General features: G+C 40.3%; 1 protein-coding gene across 8 annotated transcripts in view; it reads left to right on the top strand.

Moving 5' to 3' along the window:
* The window catches only part of LOC122804340 (serine/threonine-protein kinase PAK 6-like), a 1,141,536-nt gene that overhangs the window by 998,563 nt on the left and 123,293 nt on the right, over positions 1–19,680 (top strand). For all 8 annotated transcript variants that reach the window (XM_044074151.1, XM_044074147.1, XM_044074152.1 and 5 more), the window contains one exon: positions 346–472. In XM_044074151.1, coding sequence (XP_043930086.1) covers positions 346–472 — 127 coding nt within the window. The remainder of the gene's footprint in view (positions 1–345; positions 473–19,680) is intronic.

Below are 19,680 nucleotides of genomic sequence, written 5' to 3' on the forward strand. Positions count from 1 at the left end.
GACTTAAAAATAAAAATCTAAGTAAAGCAGGCAGCCAGTTTAATTTTTTATTGCTGCTGCTACTCTGGTAATCTTTACATTTACAAAGTGCTTTACTGCATGTGTTTCAGAAAACATTCCACCATGATGTTAACTTTTGTACAGCCACTAAGTGGTGTAATAAAACCAGAACTTTCTGCAGAAACCAGAACTTACTGCAGAAAGACAGAGAGACTTTAATGTGCATAGTTTTAGTAGCAACATATGATATTATGCAGTCTGCCTAAGGAAATCATTTGCCTATGAAATGAGAACAGCTTGGAAAATGTGGAGATGTAACCCTGCCTTTGCTTCTTTTAATTGTAGGTTGAATGAAGAACAGATTGCTACAGTTTGTGAGTCAGTGCTGCAAGCCTTGGCCTACCTGCACTCCCAAGGTGTCATCCACAGAGATATTAAGAGTGACTCCATTCTCCTCACATTGGATGGACAGGTAGGAACTGCTGCTAACCCACCTCTGATGTGCCCTAAAGAACCCACGCCTGATTACAGTCTTTTGAGAAGTTGTTTTAATGTTCTTATTCTTTTTTGGATATAGAAAAGCAAGGTAGGACTGCAGCTACATTTGCTGGCCAGCTGTAGCTTGTATGAAGATTTCTATGTAAAACTGCAATAGTGCTAGGCCATCTTGCTGCCAAGATAAGCATGAAACTAGAACAAAAAGTGAGAAGCTCACAACAAGGCCGAAATATGCATATCCACAGCTGGTGGGGTTTGGCTTCGTTGCCTTGAAGTTGTCCATTGAAATGATTTGGAGAGAAGTGAGTCATGGGCATTCGGAGTCGCCATGTGGCTGAAGCGCCTGATGTTCGGGGGGGGGGAATCATTTGCATGTATCCCATGTGCCTCTGATGCAAGAGGCTTGAGAGGTCACTCAGTGGAAGTTCTAGCTTGTCTGGAGTTTTCATTTAATTAATTAAAGGCTGAGAATACAAAATTTACATTTCTTTTAAAACATTTTCTTCACTAATTGAAAGATTATATCCAATGAACAAAACAGTTGTTGATTTATCAGCCATTGTTATATATAATTTCCTGCATTTTCCTTAAACATGTTAACTCTGTTTACAAGGTCTACTTATTTTTTCATACACTTTTTCAAAATGTGGTTTGTGCAAGTTCTAATGCTTAAAACAAAATGTTATATATATTTATATGAGGTTCCACACTGCTTCAGTTTCAGGTTTTTCTAATAATTCTGAAATATTTGCTAGTATTTAAAATGTATTGTTTTTTATCTTAATTGTTTTATTTAAGTTTCTTTATCTGCACCATTTTCCCTAAATTCTTAAATTCTGAAAATGAGGGTGGCATATTTTATTTACATTTTCTTGTAATTGTGTGGTATTGCTAAAAGGAAATGAGGGGGTAAACTTTTTTGTTTACACTTTGGAAATGGAGCATTAAACAATACTTTTATTCCATTAAGGTTAAATATATCTGTCCAAAATACTTGACGAACAGTTTGAATGCTAGCCCAAATACTGTGTTTTGTTATGTAGTCACATATAATATGACTCTGGTCTGTTTTATCTTCTATGTTATATATCCAAGATATGTTATTTAACTTTTCTGTTTTTGTAGCAGTTAAAATGCTTTATGTATTATTTTCCAGAAAGGATTTGATGATTTAGTTACTGCTTTGGGTATTAGCTTTTTATTGGTTTTATATGTCCAGAATTGTCATTCTGGAATATATACCTCCAATATGAAGATTCAGCAGAATCTTTATATTCAGTTAATATTTTATATCAGTCTGATTGTATTAGTTTATTTTCTCTGTTATGTAATATCCTGTTTGTGTATTGAAATATTTTGTATATTATGTGAATTGTTTATTCCATATTCTTGAATTTTCTCATAAATTACATTTCTTATTCCCCGAATGTCTAATCAGTCTTCTCTAATATATATTCATTTATTATTATTTCAGTTGTTTTTATTATGAATGTAATAGTAATTGTACTACCCCTTAAAATTCTTGCATTTCCAGTTTGTTTTCCCATTTGTTTCTTCAGTCCTGTTGCATACAATTCATGCAATGTGTATAACTATTTTAATCCTATATTGTGTATGATATATATCTACTATGAGCTGGACAGAATTGCATATGTTGTACTGAAAACAATAAGTTAGGATCATACACATGTTATTGTTTATTTCAATGCTTCAATCTAATAATTTTATTTTATCTCAGTAAGTGTTTATTTGTATATCATTTCAGTTTTTCCTTCTACAAATGATCTGTCCTGTGGATAATTACTTTAAACATTGCCAGGACAATATCCCAGGATGCCTTCTAAATAGCATGAAACATTACTGTTTAACTGTAGCCACCAAACAGGCTTCGTGGCTCATGAATGGAGAAAGGCAACAGTCATCTCTCTGCACAAAGGTGGGCCATCTACAGACCCTGGAAACTACAGACTCATAAGTCTCACTAGTCTTATATGTAAAGTCATGGAAAGAATTATCATGGAGATGTTCAATAGCGATATAGTAAACCTCCAGACACTGGACCCAACCCAGTTTGGTTTCGTCAAGGGCAGATCATGCTTACTCAACCTGGTGGACTTCTTTGAGAAGGTCACCAAAGCAATGGATGAGTGCAAAATCGGTCACACTACCTACCTTGACCTGGCCAAGGCATTTGACACAAGATCCTACTCGGACATTGTTGACAAACTCAAGAGGTTAGGTACAAACTCATATATCACCCAGTGGATAGCCAACTGGCTCACAGACAGGACCCAGGAAGTTAGAATTGGGGAGTCCACCTCTACAAAGAGGCAAGTCACAAGTGGAATCCCTCAGGGATCAAGTCCTTGGACCGCTGCTTTTTGGCATTTACTTCTCAGAAGTCAAGGCCAATGTCACTGGTCTCTGGCTGACTAAATTTGCAGATGATTGCAAATTAGGAGCTGTCATTGAATCCCACACTGACACAAATGTTCTCCAGGAGGGGCTGACACAGACAAATAACTGGTGTCAGAGCCATGGACTAAAACTAAATGCCAAGAAATGAATAATAGTATCCTTTCGGGAGTCATCCATCCCTTGTAAATATCATATTAGGGACCCACATCGATAGTAATCTAGCCTTTGATCATCACGTGTCTACAGTGGTGAGGAAATCATTCTCTGTTGTGCAACTTATAAACAAAGGTATGGCATCTAAGTCCAAGGAAGTCATTGTTCCACTGTGTTCGGCATTCATCAGACCTATCATTGAGTACAATGCACCCTTTGATATGTACCTAACCAGGCATGTCCAACAACTGGAACATCCACAGAGGTTTCTCACTAAAAGAATACAGGGCGTAAGTAGTATGTCCTATGCAGACTACCTCAAGACCCTAACCCTCTATTCTGTCTCCTACTTGCTTTTGAGGGGAGATCTATGCCTGGCATACAGGGCATTGTCAGACCCCACTCTGATGGACCTCCTGCATATCCACAAAACAAACAGTCCAGAATTACCCTTTCAAAAGACTTAAACCTTGCCTGTGATATAAATAGGACCTGCTGGAGAGATAGGTATTTATCCCAGAGACTACCCCATCTATGGAACAGGCTCCCCTCCATCCATGTGAACCAGAGTTCCTCCCTAACCCAATTCAAGTGCAGCTTGGACAGTAGGATGGGAAATTGGAAATTTATCTCTGGTTTGGCACCTATGTCTCTAATGCAATCAGGTAATCTGTAAATGGTTCATCTCCCAGGCCCAAGCTTACACTTATCAAAGGTATTAGAACTTGTCAGAGATTTGGGATGCATGGCTAGGCTTAAAAAGGCCCTTGTGGTCGTTAGTCAAGTAAACACCTATGAACCTATGAACCTATTTCTGTGCCAGTCTTTACAAGTTTCAGGGATTCTTAATGGAGGTTATAATGTGGTACACAAGGATTCTTACCTCAGAGAAGGTGGGGGCTGGTAGAATGACAGTTGTGCTGCTCTTGCAAGTGAATGAAGGAACAGAGCAATGAGGAAGGTTAACATGGTCCTTTGTCAAAATTACTCTGTAGTCAGGACAGCCCTTTGTGAGAAAGGAATTGGGTGTGAAGTTATATGCATGTTCACATGTGATTTCCATTACTTTTTCAAATATTTGTTAATTGTTTTTTTAAAGCCTCATTTGAAGTTGGAAATCATTAAAATATGTTTAAGAGGTTCTTCTGTAATGCGGTAATGTAAAAATTGATGAACCTAAATTGATTCCTTCATGAAGTTTAGATTTTTTTTAACTGCATGTCATCTGGGTGCTTTTTACAGATGAAAATGTGCTATTTCTCATTTTTACACACTGGTTTTCACTGCCTTTCTGGTAGCATGTATCATAAAGCCTGCTACACAGCATTCAGCAGCAAGTCCTGTTTTTTCTGTCCTGTAATCAGTAGGGGTCTTGAGCACCTTTTCTGCCACAATATGTAGAATAAAAGCAGTTGCTAAAAGTTCATTTTTGAACGATAGCAGGCAAATCAGTTTAGGATCAAAATGTGGCATAGCTGTTAAAGCAAAAATATAATTATCTGAAGACCTCAGATAGCAGCTGTTTTGTTCCTTTCCCTTCTTAGAACCTGTATGCATGCATTTTTATTTATTTATTTGCTTCTTTGCTTTTTAAACAATCTGCAAACCTTTTACTCACTGGCTTGTAATGAATGGGATACCACAGGGCTTTGACAGCAAGGGATTTGGTTAAAAGACTAGTGCAATTATTTTCTACAGTGTCGAAGAGCAGCTAATGACAGTTGTATGCAGAGGTGTTATTACAACTGAAGGTTGATCACATGTCTTTGAAAGAAGCCAACCAGTACACGAGAAGACCTACACTTCAGCTCATGGCTCTGTATTCACATCTGTCTGTGGGTGACTGCATCATGTGGTTCAACATGGACGTTAAGCAGGCACTACATATAATAAAAAAGGTATTTCAAGATTTAAAGGAAAATTTCATCTTCTTCCATAGTTAACATGTTCCATAGGGGTCAGTTTTGGTACCACCGGGAAACAGAAATGTTTTGTAGGGTTCCACAGTCAGTCCTTTGACTAGTGGTTAGTGAGATTCCACAAGGGTTAGATCTGAGAATAATGCTCTTCAGCATCTTTGCATCACATATTACAAAGGAACTGTGCTCTTGGTCGAACTATGTGTAATGATACAAAGATTGAAGGAACAGTGGAATATGGACAATAAGCATTCAAAAGTACCTGGAAAAATGCAAAAGTGGGCTGAGCAATGGGTGCCACCTAACAGTCAATGCAGAAAATTGTAAAGTACTTCACTTGGGCTTTAACAATCCCAAAGTGAAATACCATCTGGGAGAACTGACCTTTAAAAGCGCATATCAAGAAAAAAGAATTTGATATGCTAACAACAGCAGAAGTGATATAGAAGCCAAGGTGGTGCAGCAGTAGCATTGCCGCCTCACAGCAAGAGGTTCTCCCGTTCGATTCGCGGCTGGAGCGCCTTCTGTGTGGAGTCTGCATGTCCTCCCCGCAGTTGAGTGGCATTCGAAAGACATGCATGAATGGGCGTGCCTTCGTTGAAGGTGGGTGTCGAGCTGGCACCTTGGCACTGTGAAAATCTACTGCCAATCATTAGCGGACCGGAGTTCCGATGTGGCGACCCCTAACCTGGAAAAGCCGAAGTAACAGCAACAACAACAGCAGAAATGAACCCTCAAATGCAAACTTAGAAAGCACTAGCTAAGACCAGTAAAATAGAGAACAGACTGCAGAAAAGGAGAAGTTGTGTTACCCCCTCCATAGATCCTTGGTAAGATCCAGTCAGAGTATTGCTTTTATTTCTGGTACTTCCAAGGATAAGGCTATCCAGTGCAGTGGTAAAAGTATATATAAAGGTTATCAAGGTAGTAAATGGGGGGACAAGTGAAGAGAGGTTCCTCAGCTACATCTATGGTCACTTGAAGATATGCAAGTAAGGGGAGGCATGATATAGGTGCAGAAGGTACTCAGAGGCAGTGTGATAGCATATAACTCAAGAAAAAAGACGGAGGGAGTAGAAAATGTGTAACAGATTATAGGTCCATGGAACAGAGGTGAAGCTAGATATTCTGATGCTCGGGGCCATTCCCCTATCTGGTGCCCCACTTAACTTTAATTTGATGACCAAAGAAAAAAAAAAACTTCTTGGACCTGGAGAGGAAAAATGTTTTTTTCTCTTTTAAACTGAAGCAAACTGCTTGCTAAGTTTGTGTATTTATAGCAAGCAGCTATTGAAGAGACAGTAAACAGTTAATATTTCTTTAAGCTGTGCTGTCAAGCTAACCTCACTGGCACAAAAAGAAAATAATAGCATATGAAAGGAAGGAGGCAGTGAGAAAAAAAAAGAAGTTATGTACTCACCATAACGTTCCATGTTTGTTGTCCATAATCTCACCTTCATTCTTGCTGGTTGGGTTCGGAACCGAGCATCGGTTCCGACTCAGCCATATACTAAAGCTCGAGAGCTCTCAATGGCTCGAGGCTACACTATATACCATGATGCCTAGCGGTTGTTCCCTGATCTTGTTTGAGAAAACTAAACACTAGACTATACCAACTCATGCAATAAGAATAAACTGTGATAGATGCACTTCCCCTACTCTGAAAGCAGGTGTGAAGAGAGTCAGGCACTTATAGCCAATTTATAAGCTCCTCTCGATCCTCTAGGAAGGGGGAAAGGAGGGTGGGTCACAAGAATGAAGGCGAGATTATGGACAACAAACATGGAATGTCATGGTGAGTACATAACTTCTTTATGTCATGTTGTCCTATCTCGCCTTCATTCTTGCTGGTTGGGACAGTGTCCCCAACACCTTCTTCTTGGGTGGCTCAGGGGAATAAACTCTTCAGAACTGTGGATCCAAAAGAAGTCCTGTTCCGGGAGGCCACATCTGTAATGAGTGATAAAGGTATGAGGGTTGACCCATGTAGCAGCCACACAAATTGAGTCCAAAGAAAGTTTAGCTTGAAAGGCAGTAGAAGTAGCCATGGCTCCAGTTGAATGCCCTCTAACTTTTCCTGGCAAGTGTTTTTTATGCAAGTTGTAGACGTAGGTGATGGTATCTGTGAGCCATATTGATAAGGTGACTTTTGAAACTGAAACACCTTTCATGTTTTCTGAAAATGAAACAGAGTTGGTTGGATTTTTGAAATTCTTTGGTCCTATGTAAGTAAAAACATAGTTGTCGATGAACGTCCAACTGGTGAAGTTTGTATTCGGCCTTGTTGCCATGATTAGGGAAAAACAGGTAACTCAATAGACTGGTTCAGATTGGCATCAGAACAAACTTTTGGTAGAAAGGAAGGATTCATCCTGAGGGACACTCTGTCTTTATGAAAGATCAAATAGGAAGGGCGGATAGACAGAGCATGCAGTTCTGAAACTCTTCTAGCAGAGGTAATTGCTGTTAAAATGATTGTCTTCCACAATAAGAACTTTAGTAAACAAGAGGAGGCTGGTTCAAAGGGGGGTGAGGTCACACAGAGGTGGAGGTTCTCTTAAAGGGGGCCTGAGGAGAAAGGTACCCCTGAGAAAAGCTTTGCATAATCTATGGGACATGATATTCGATCCCATGTCTCCCACGTGATAATTTGAAATAGCAGCTAGTTGCACTCTTACCGTGGCTGTTGCTGCACCCTTATCAAAAATTTCTGTTAAGAATTCTAGAATCACAGATATAGGAGCTGTAAAGGGATCTATGTTGTTTCTGTTTGCCCAATAAGAGAACCTCTTCCATTTATTCTCATAAAGTTTCCTAGTTGTATTCTTGTTTGATGAAACCAGAATGTGCCTTACTGCCGGGGATATATCAGGAAGCCTGGCTAAGACTGGAAGTGGAGTAACCAAGCTGTCAGCCTGAGATTTTGAAGAGATGGGTGGAGTGTTCCTGACTGATGAGTCAGAAGATCTGGCACCGGGTCCGGGATCCAGGGCTCGTTCAGAAGATGGGGCCACAGGAAGGGAAACCATATTTGGTGAGGCCAGCTTGCAACTCAACAACTTGGCTTTCTGAAGTACCTTGGGTAGTAAAGGAAATGGGGGAAAGGCATACAGAAGTCCCGGGTGCCAATCATACACAAGTGTATCCCTTGAGGACTCCCCCGGAGGGGAGACTAGGGCAAAGTAGCTGCTGCATTTGGTGTTGATGGATGTGGCAAATAGATTGCAGCAAGGCTGGCCCCACTTGAGAAATATTTTGTCCGCAATCTTTTGATTCAGGGACCACTTGTGAGGTATAAGGATTGCTCTGCTTAACCTGTCTTCTATTACATTGGATTTCCCCAGGATGTGCATTGCAGTCAGAAATTATTGAGAAGAAATTGTCCATTGCCATACCCTTTCAGCCTCCCAACAGTGTGTAGCATATGGTTCCCCCTTGCTTGTTGATATACCGCACTACTGACATATTGTCTGTTTGAATTGTAATAGTACCTATCGGTAGAGAGCTGCTGAATGCTTGCAATGCCAGAAGCACTGCCCTCATCTCTAGGATATTTATGTGCAAGGGGTACTCATGTTCCTGCCAAGTCCCTTGGACCATCTGTCCCAGATAATGCCCCTCCCCTATCTGAGAAGCATCCGTGGTCACTGTGGCTACTGGGTGGGGAAGTATGAAAGGGCCTGCCTATTGTTAGCTGGTCAGAATGGAGCCACTATTGTAGATCCTTCTTGCAGGTGTTCGTGATGAGAGTTTTGTGAGACATAGGTAACTCCTGCATAGACCACTGGGCAAAGAGAAGCCACTGCAGTGTCCTCATGTGTAGACATGTCAATGGAACTAATGTGATTGTCACTGCCATTGAACCTAGGACTTTGAGGACAAATTTGGCTTGCACTTTTTTCTTCTTGATCAGTATGGACACTTGGTGGTGTAGTGTCTGTATTCTTTCATGAGGCAGTTTTTGCCACCATATTTCTTGTGTCTAAGTCTGCCGCTATAACGGTAATATGCTGAGATGGCAACAAGGCAGATTTTGCTAAGTTTATCGTAATACCCAGCTGAGATCAGAGATGAATGGTGGAGTCTCTTGTCCTGGTTAGTAGATGCTCGGTGGTGGCGGTCAGGAGCCAGTTGTCTAAGTATGGAAACACCCGGAATCCTTGATGCCTCAGGTGAGCCGTAACTACTGCCATGCACTTGGTAAACACTCTGGGGGCTGTAGTGAGACCAAAGGGCAGAGCTCTGAACTGGTAATGACTGGCTTCCAGCCATAAATGTAGATATCTTCTGGATCGCCTGTCCATCTTGATATGGTAGTACGCATCCTGAAGATCTATCGAGCACATCCAATTGCCTTGACCTAAAAAAGGGAGTATAGACTGCAGTGTTACCATCCGGATTTTTGTTTTTTTGAATAATTTGTTCAGTCTGCTGAGATCCAGAATTGATCTCCAGTCCCCTGTCTTTTTTGGAACTAAAAAGAACCTTGAGTAAATTCTGGATCTGACTTGGATGGCTCTTTTTTCTAGCAACCTTTGGATCTCTAAGGTTGCTTGATCCCTTTGACTGGGTGGAATGTCTGGGATGGACTTTGACGGAAGGGGTGGATGGGAGAAAGGAATTTTGTATCCCCTGGAAATGATGGACTGTACCCATTGGTCTTGAGTCAAGTCTAGCCAGGCTTTTGGGTACAGTGACAATCTTCCCCTGACTGTCTCCAAAGGTAGACAGGTGGGCCTCCTTTCTGGAGTGCTGGAAGGGATGACCTGAGAATGTATCTCTGTCCCCCTGGTTCTGCAGACCCCCCCCTGCTGCGTGGGCAGCATCTTCTGTTGCTATTTCCCCCTCTGCCTCTGGGGGAAAATTCACCACGAGTGTCCGGCAAGGCTTCCTTGGATTTCTGGAATCACATCTTTCCACTCTTCTGGCCCTTAGGTAGGGCCTTGTTGGGGGGAAAAACATACTCCTACAGCAGAGAGAGAGTCTTGCCATCCTGCTCACTCCTGGTTAGGGTCTCCTTCACTTTTGGCCAGAACAGGGACGAGCCGTCAAAAGGGGCGTCAGTAAAGGAAGACTTGAAGGGTTCAGCAAATTCACAAAGATACATCCAGGAATGTCTCCTTAGAGCTATTCCTGTGCCTGATGCCTTACTCGCTCCATCGGCCACATAGAAAATGAGGTGCATGGAGGAATTAGTAATAGATGTTAAGGTCACAAGCTGAGAGTTAATCTTGTCAGATAGCCTCTGAGTCATAGCACCTTGTAGGGTATCTCCTAACTCCTTAAGGAGATCCCTCTGTAAGTGAGTGAAATGGGATAGGTAGCTCAGCGACCTAAGGGTAAAGGCCACTGAAGAAAACATATGCTTCCTATATCTGTCCATCATATGTGATTCCTTATTCAGCGGATGGACAGATGCAGAAGTCTCAGCTAGTTCCTTCTTGGTGGCCGCTGCCACCACCATAGCATCTACCGGGACTCCCTTGGTTAGAAACTGTTTGTTCTCTGAGGCTGTAGTAAATTTGTTTGGCCTCTTCGGAACTGGCTCCACAGACTCTGGAGAGGCCCACGCCTTTTGACTGACTACACCCAGTAGCTGGTCGAAAGGCAGAGACACCCAAGAGGTGGAGGAACCAAATGCTTCCCGGTATACTGACTCCTTAGAAGGGGAAAGGGCTTTCCAGCCACTTCTCTGTTTCAGGATCTCTAAGATGTCTGAAAACAAAACATCCTCAGAGGGTGACCGTGGGGACCCTTCTGATTCTTCTAAATCAGTATCTGATGTGACAAATTCAGGGGAGTCTATGTGTTTCCTATTACATGTTCTCTTCTGAGGGACCTCCTCGGGGGGGTGCTCTGAAGAGGTTTTGGAAGAGAGGGTTTCACCCATCGGGGTGTCCTGGGGTATTGGTTCTCTATGCAGAGGCTGGAGAGGTGATGTAGAGGTTGACACCGGGCCCTTGGGGGGAAGAGTAGCTGTAGCTGAGGGTGGAGCAGTCTCAGAAGAAAGCACACTTCTCATCACCTCGAAGGCATCCTGATCCTGAGCCAAGAGAGACTCCCACTTGGAGGAGCCAGGAGATCTCCCCTGAACAAAGGACAAGGCCTCCAAGGCAGATGTGGGAGCCAAAGTGACCTGCACCGAAGCTCAGAGTGGAAGAGTTGGATCTAACAAGGGTCCGGTTCGACTCCCCCCCCCCGAAACCTACAAGGGAATCTCTGCCCCCAGACCCCTCAATAGACGACACCATTGAAGTGGTCGGAGCAGAGATCGGCACCTAAACTTCAGGAATGGGGTTCAGAACTGAAGATTTCACCACAAGGACTTCCAGACACTCTGGCTCCAAATTCAACTGAATCAGAGGAGGAACCAAAGGTACACACACTATTGGAGATGGCTCCATGACCTTCTGGGCTGGGCTGGAGAGAATTTTCGCCAAGGCCAGTGTGCAAAGCAACCTTTTATCCACTCGCTCCACATCACCGCCCGTAAGGCTCCTAGATGAATGAGAGGAATGTGAAGACTTGTGACTACCTGCCACTGATTGAAGTAATGGAAACTGCGGTACCGACCGAATCAGCTCCAATGCTGGTGACTGGCTCCTTTTCTGACCACTTGATGACTCTGAAGACACAAGTGGAGCCAAAGTATATTTTTCTCTGTCGGAACCGGTAGGTGTCAGATCCGACTGAATAGGCTTATCATGTCTCTTCGATGGCTCCAAAAACCAAAAAGCCAATACAGGACTAAGAAAACAATTTCACAGTAGAGGAGCAAAGGGTGCAAAAAGCAGAAGCCTATGTATTTATTAATATATATATATATATATATATATATATATATATATATATATATATATATATGTATATATATATTTTAGGAAGACAGGGAAGTTAAATAAAGTTAAAGAAAGTTAGAGGAGGTTCTCTATCTTAAATGACGCACTCCTCTAACTGAAGAGACGCCTCTAAGTCAAAAATGGAAAGGGAAAAAAGCCCTCTAACTGAAACTGGCTGAGGAGAAAGTCGAGTAAATCCTCTAACTAAAATGGATTCCTCCAGGTAGCACTAAATAGTAGGCCTAAGGATAGGAAAAAGCCAAGTTAAGTCAATAAAGGGGTGAAGAAAGGACTTATAGAAAAGTAAAAATTAAGTGGATATTAGACAAGACTTTAACTAATTTAGTAACAAATATATTGAAAAAAAGAAGTTCACTTAGCCTGAGCCAGCAAAGAGCATCCTGAAGCTACAAGCGGCAAACGAGATCTGGGGAACAACCACTAGGCAACATGGTATATAGTGTAGCCTTGAGCCAGTGAGAGCTCTCGAGCTTTAGTATATGACCGAGTTGGAACCGATGCTCGATTCCGAACCCAACCAGCAAGAATGAAAGTGAGATAGGACAACATAACATATGAAGTTTGCTTCTCTATTCTTCAGTCTAATAATAAAAGGACTATATTACTCTGTCAGGAAACAGGGCCAAATAGGACAAAGAATTACACTTTATTACACATTGTTTTCCTTATAGTTTTTCAGGTAGTCAAGAATAATATCCTAGACTTTTGTCCTGGCTAGTTCTGTTGCAGGATTAACTTTAATATGAAATAATTCTTTATGATTTTATTCACACACAGTAATTGTTAGAATGCTTAGAACTCATGTCTTACATAATATTTATTACTTAACATTGCTGTTTAGAAATTAGCTGGGCACCTCAATAAGAACTGCCACAAAAAGAGGAATGCAAAGGTCTTGAAAATGAAAATTGTTAAGTTAAATTCTACAACTATGTGCTGGGTTAATACAGTGATTGAAACTGTAGCTCAATATTTCTGAAAATATAGCTTGCCTTGTATTGAAATCTGTTACAGAGAAATATCTGGGGTACAGCTTTTGAGATGAATAAAAGATGTGCTGAATGGAAGGCAACACACAGGATGTTTTCTAGTCAGACATGTTTTTCTTTAGCTGTGCTTTGTTGTGACTATTTATTTATGTACTTTATTTATTTATTTATTTATTCATTCATTCATTCATTTGCATACATTTGTTTACAGGGTAGAAACTGATCAAACAATGACAAATTACAGGCTCTGCTCAGGTTCAGTATAATGTAACAAAACAATGTTGTTGTTGTTTGTCTTTCAGCTTTTCCTGGTTAGGGGTTGCCACAGCGGAACTCCGGTCCGCTAATGATTGGCAGTTGGTTTTTATGGTGTCAAGTTGCCAGCCCGATGCCCAACCTTCAACGAAGGCACGCCCATTCAACGCATGTCTTTCGAACGCCCACTCGACCACGGGGAGGACATGCAGACTCCACACAGAAGGCACTCCCAACCCAAGTCGAGAATCGAATGGGAGAACCTCTTGCTGTGAGGCAACAATGCTACTGCTGCACCACCGCGGAAATGTAACAAAACAATGTACAGTGTACAAATTACAGTGGTTTACATTTATGAATAAGCACAGAAAATCTGACAAACAACATACAGATAGAAGGTCTGACTAAGCAAATATGTACACATTTACATAAGTGAAATAAAAAAGCAGAAGATGTAGTTAAAGTAAGAGGAGAAGAAGTTCTTAGTTCAGATAACTGGTGAGTGACATACCTCTCAACTGTCCAGATTTTCACAGAATGTCCATATTTTTGCTTTGTATTTTTGGTCTGTTACTCATAAAATTTTTGGTTTTCTAATAAATCATTGAAGAATAAAGTAATTAAATAATAACAGACATTTGAGTTTTATACTCATATCCTTCAGAAAATGCATGCTAATGGCAACACCTGTTATTCTAAGAACTTTCTAAGTTTAAAACTAAACACCTTATAAGAAGACTCAGAAAGCTAAGGTGATTAAGGCAATATCAATGTTAGAAATCTAACTAAAAATGCAAAACATCAGCCACCATGCAGGATTAAATGTCCAAGAACAAGAATCACTCATAAAAAGTGTTATTTAATACACTGAGTGCATACAAGCTAAATAAGCTTTCACAAATGTTTTGGTATGTAATAAGTAATGGCATCAATTGAATGGCTATGTACAACACAAGTGCAGTCACATGATTTTAAGTTATTCATTTGACTGGAAAACATCATTGTGTAGAATCCAAGGTAAAATATGTTTAAACACAAATAAAATATGATAAAAATGCAAAATATTATCAAAGGTACATGCTTTTCATCTTTAAAATTGGCTTTAAATTATTTACATAATTTAAGCCAGGATATAAATCACCTCTTAACCTGTTAGTCCAAAGGTACTCAGTGTTTTCAGTTGTGACTATGTTACCACCTTGTTTATTTTCTAAGATCAATGCTAAAAAGTGTATTATTGTATCCTTTGGGAAGTCATCTACACCAGGGAACTATCACACTGACAATACTGCCATAAGAGTTGATCCAATTGTTTGGATTTGGGAATTTATGTGAACAGTGATGTAACTTTTGACCAATGTGTCTATTGTTGTAACAAAGTCCTTATATATTGCACAGCTTATAAATAAGGGGATTGTGTCTAGATCTAGGGATGTCATTGTCGCCTTTATTCAGCCCTCAATGGGCCAGTCATTGAATATAATGTCCCCTTTGGCATGTATCTGTCAAGACATATACAACAACTGGAATGCCCACAAAGATACCTTACTGAAAGGATACAAGGTCTAAACAACATGTCTTACATGGACTGACTCAGAGCCCTGTCACTGTACTCAGTATCCTACAAACTTCTAAGAGGTGACTTGAGTCTGGCATACAAGGTATCCTCTGACCCATTACTGATGGATTTACTGCACATCAGTAAGTCAAATTGCATAAAAAATACTAGATCTAGGGATCTGTGACATCAGCAAAATTGTCTGAAGGGACAGGTATGTTTTGCAGAGAATACTGCTGCTGTGGAACAGATTACCCATGCACATAAAACAAGTTCATCCCTGTCCATTTTAAGCACAAGTTAGATCTCTGGATAGATAACAAAAAATGTATTCCAGGACTGACCCTGCACTAATTGACAGAGGCAGATGTTAAAAGCTAAATGCTTTATCCCATGCACGGTACCCCTCAAATTATCTATGGTATGATCCCAGTTATTCTTATAATTATTCTAATTATAAAATTATTCTAATTATCAACTATGGGATGGATAAGGTCAATGTATAAACAAATGGGACAGGTTATTTTGAGCACTAAAAGGAAAATTGGCTAGGCTTAAAATGGCCCACAAGAGCAGGTAGCCTTGTACTTACCTTTGAATCTGAAAGCATGAGATGGACCTTGTTCTGCAATATGCTTACATAGTGCATTATTTGTTATACCACAAACTGCAAATATATGCTTTTAGTTTGTGGCTAGTTTTGCCTATATAAAATGTGGAACAGGATGTGCACTTGTCCAAATAGACCAAGTTTGTTAAATCACAATATACATACGCTTTACAATGATAGAAATTACCAATAGACTAGATTCATAGGTTCATAGGTAGGTACTAGGCCATTGGCCCTAGGGCCTATATAAGCCTAGCCAAACAGTACCCTGGCTTGTGCTCAGATGGATGAACAAATTGATTATTTTTGTTAATAAATTTACCAAAACTACATTTAGTACAAGGAAAAGTTCCTATTGTATGACTGTATTCAGAAGTAATGAAATTACTTTTTTCTTTATAGTAAAGTTTTTGTTTCAAATTTTGTGCACATTTATATCCAGAGTTAGGTTTATCAGATCACAGCTTATTAAAGGGATCCAAAAACCTGCAAAATATGCCAATGTTTTTGTGTAATACAGATATGCATGTTATGTGCTAGGGTCAGTCTTAACTTCTGATCATGCTTTTTTTGCATGAATAGGTTTAAATTGATTACTAAATATTGGGCTTGCTAAACTGGCTGTTTTATTTATGGTCATAACTTTACCATTATACAAAGAAGTTTCATCATAGGTTCATACTCGGCTAACAGCCACCAAAGTCTTTAAAAACCTAGCTGTACAACCCATGTCGCCCTGACTTTAAAGTCAACTCTTAAGACATCTGATTGTTGATCCAAACTTCAATATTTGTGTTCAGTCTAAATAACTATAGTAATTGACCCCTAACAATGTTATTAAACGTGTGTGATGGGTGCATGCTAGCTCTATGTAAATAAGCATTTTTTTAATTTTTTATATATATCTGTTTATTGTATCAGTATCCGTTTTATTAAAATGTATACCTAAAAAATCAATATCTGAACTACATGAGATACTCTTAAATCTTAAAAAGTTTGTGGTAGATTTTGGATAATGTATAAAAGCTTTAGTGTTAACATTAGTGTTCTTTCATATTATGAATACATCATCCACAAATCTATGGTAAAATAATTAATTTGATGAAAATCTATTGCCGTCATTCATATCTTTCAGAAAATGTATGCTAATGCAGCACCTTTTATTCTAACAAGTTTATAAGTTTATAAGATCAATATTTAAAATGTCTCCTTGATTTTGGGCCTTTGTCACCCCATTATTTTTGGCTTTGTCCAGATTTCTTACATTAAGAGGTTGAGAGGTATGGATGAGTCTCAAGGAGCAGATCACCTATCAAAGATAGCATAAGGACATACTCCATGCAGTAATTAAGCACCCTTATTAGTCTGCACCAACAATGCAACCTTAATAACCTTCTAACCCTAATACACCACTCCCTTATAGTTCACCAATCAAAGAACTAGGCAGTATGCATCTGCAATTTCTTAACTTTTCTGTATCCAGCTTGGTAGATATGGGCATCTTGTGACAATGTAATAATTGTCTCGTGTTTATAGACAATTACTTAATTCTTAAAGAAGCAGACACAATATGTGAGAGGTGTACTTACACAATGACACTGGAGGCTAAACTGGGGCATACAAGTGCACCTTAGGCTGTCAAAACCATGCATACAATGCACACCTCATATAGCACACAACACACACACATAGACTAATGTATGCTGAGGCACATAAAAGCAATCTTCCTAAACAACAAAGGTCAACTAGACTGCCTGTTGTCAAAGCTATGCCTCAGCAAGGTCAAAGGCACCTGGAAAAACAACACCTAGTACCACACATACTGTCACTCTCAGTGGAGCCCCAAACACTAAGCCCCTAAGGCAAGCAAACACAGTTCCCAGGACTCTAGACATAGGGGACTCCATTATAAGATATACTGATACCCCTTTAACCAGGCTGAACAAGGAGAAGATAATTGTTAGTTACTTACCTGGAGCCAAGATCTACCAAATCATGCAAGCACTCAAGTCATTATGCCATAGGAAAGTATAGTTGTGTAAAATCTTACCATAACAGTAGAGGTCCTTGCCTTCACCACTGTAGTATTCATCACTTATGCGATTCTCTGCCATGAAATCCCATCATCTGGCCAGTCTACCAAAGGCTACAATTGCTTTAAGGTATACTGAATGTCACCCAAATGCTCCTCACTTAGTGTATGGCATAAAGGTGACGTTCAACCATACCATCCTCAGAACTGATTGTCCCACTAGAAACACCAGTGCAAGGAAAGCCAAAGAGAATTTGCATATGCAGGAAGAAAAAATACGAGGAGGATGGAGACAGGGATTTAATACTGCAGCAGTGAAGGCAAGGGCATCTACCATTATGGTAAGATTTTACACACCTGTACTATACCTTACATGCACCTCTGCAGTATTCATCACTTATGGGAAGAGTGCCAAAGCTCAAGAAGAAACTTGGGAGGAGGAAGCAGCAGTAGAGCCATATAAGAAGCCATGAAGAATGGCATTAGCAAAATCAACTCTAGCTCTGGAGATGCCATCCAGCTTGTAGTGTTTAGTAAAAGTATGCACAGAAGTCCAGGTAGCAGCTTCAAGAAAAAAATTAGTATCTAAGCCCTTGAAAAAAACACTAGAAGAAGCCACAGCTCTAGTAGAATGAGCCTTTACAAAAGAAGGAAGGCTCTTGCCATGAAAAGTGTAACGAAAAGAAGTAGCCTTTGAAATCCAAGTAGAAATAGTTTGCTTGGAAACAGCCAATCCTAAAGACCTAGGATGAAAGGAAACAAACAACTGATCAGATTTTCTGATACCTTTATTCTTATCCAAATAAAATCTGAGCTGTCTGTGCATGTCTAAAGTATGCAGCACCCTCTCACTGTCAGATTGCGGAGAGGGGGAAAAAGTAGGCAAATTAATAGACTGAGTAAGTGAACTGATTAACCACCTTGGGCATAAAAGAAGGATTAGTATGCAAGGACACCCTGTCCTCATGGAATATCAAAACAGGCAGACAAGCCATAAGGGCTTGCAACTCAGACACCTGTGTGACAGAAGTAACAGCTAACAAAAGAACTGTCTTCCAAGAACAATGCTGCAAGGAAGCTGAAACAGCAGGCTCAGAAGAAGCCTGAGTCAGTTTCTCCAGAACAAACTTAAGATCCCAGGGAGGAGGAACAGGCTTCCTGGGAGGTCTTAATATTAAGGATGCGTTTAAGAAATTGCTTAGCCTCAAATCTAGAAGCTAAAGGAGGAGTTAAAGGCAGACAAGCAGAAACATCTGATAAGTGGCCCTTAATAGAAGAATAGGCCAAACCAGCATTGAGCAACACACACAAATAAGAGAAAGTGAGTCCAGGTTATGAGAGAGACACCAAGTAGAAAACATCTTCCATTTAGATAAGTAGGATTTCCTTGTAGTAGGTTTCCTGGCCCCCTGCGGGACCTGTAGTATGTCCTCAGAAAAAAGGTGTCTATGAGGAATCAAAACCCTATCACCCACAGTGTTAGCTGAAGTGTGGACAGGTGGGGATGGATGAGAGAACCCTTGTCTTCTGTGAGTCAGTCCACTCTGTGAGGTAATGTGTGATGATTGCCCTTGGCTAGATGCAGAAGTAAAGGGATCCAGTACTGTCATGGCCAAAAGGGAGTCATCAACAAGATTTTGGGAGCATCCTGTTGAATCTTGAACAGGACTTTCGGAATGAGAGGAAGGGGATGGACATAAAGAAACATCATTTTCCAAGAAAATGAGAGGGCATCCAACTTCCACACTGGAGGACCTGGGACTCTGGTACAAAACAGAGGAAGTTGCCTGTTCAGAAGGGAGGCAAAGAGATCTACTTGAGGAGTACCCTACTGGTGAACAATGTTCAGAAACACAAACCTGTGAAGCATTAATTCATGGGATTGAGTGTAGGACCTGCTTAGAGTGTCTGCCACAATGTTCTGGTTTGAAGGAATATAAACTGTCTGAAGAGTCACTTGACACTTGACAACCAGATCCCATGCCAGATGTGCCAGCTGGCAAATAAGGTAGGATCTTGTTCCCCCCATTTGTTGATATACCACATAACTCACCCCACCTGACTCCTTCTATTTCACCCCTACTTCCTTCACCCTTCTTTCTCAAAACTCAACCTAACACTAGTTTCTGCTCTATTCGCCTTCCTTTAATTTTTCTGACTTTACCTATTCCCTATATGCCTTAGAAACTATAGGTACTTGCATACCTTGTGCTCCAAAATACTTTGTTATTTTATATGTCCATAGAATGCTTTGTTATGGCACATTCCACAACTGTTTTCTTACTATTTTCTATGTCACTTTGTTTCTGATATTTTTAAACTGTGTTATATTTGTTAATTTTGTTGATTTTTACTACTGTAATACTATACGTGGAGCTTTTCTCCCCA

Source organism: Protopterus annectens, chromosome 6.part0, assembly GCF_019279795.1.
Source record: "Protopterus annectens isolate FY-2018-M chromosome 6.part0, PAN1.0, whole genome shotgun sequence".
NCBI lineage: Eukaryota > Metazoa > Chordata > Ceratodontiformes > Protopteridae > Protopterus > Protopterus annectens.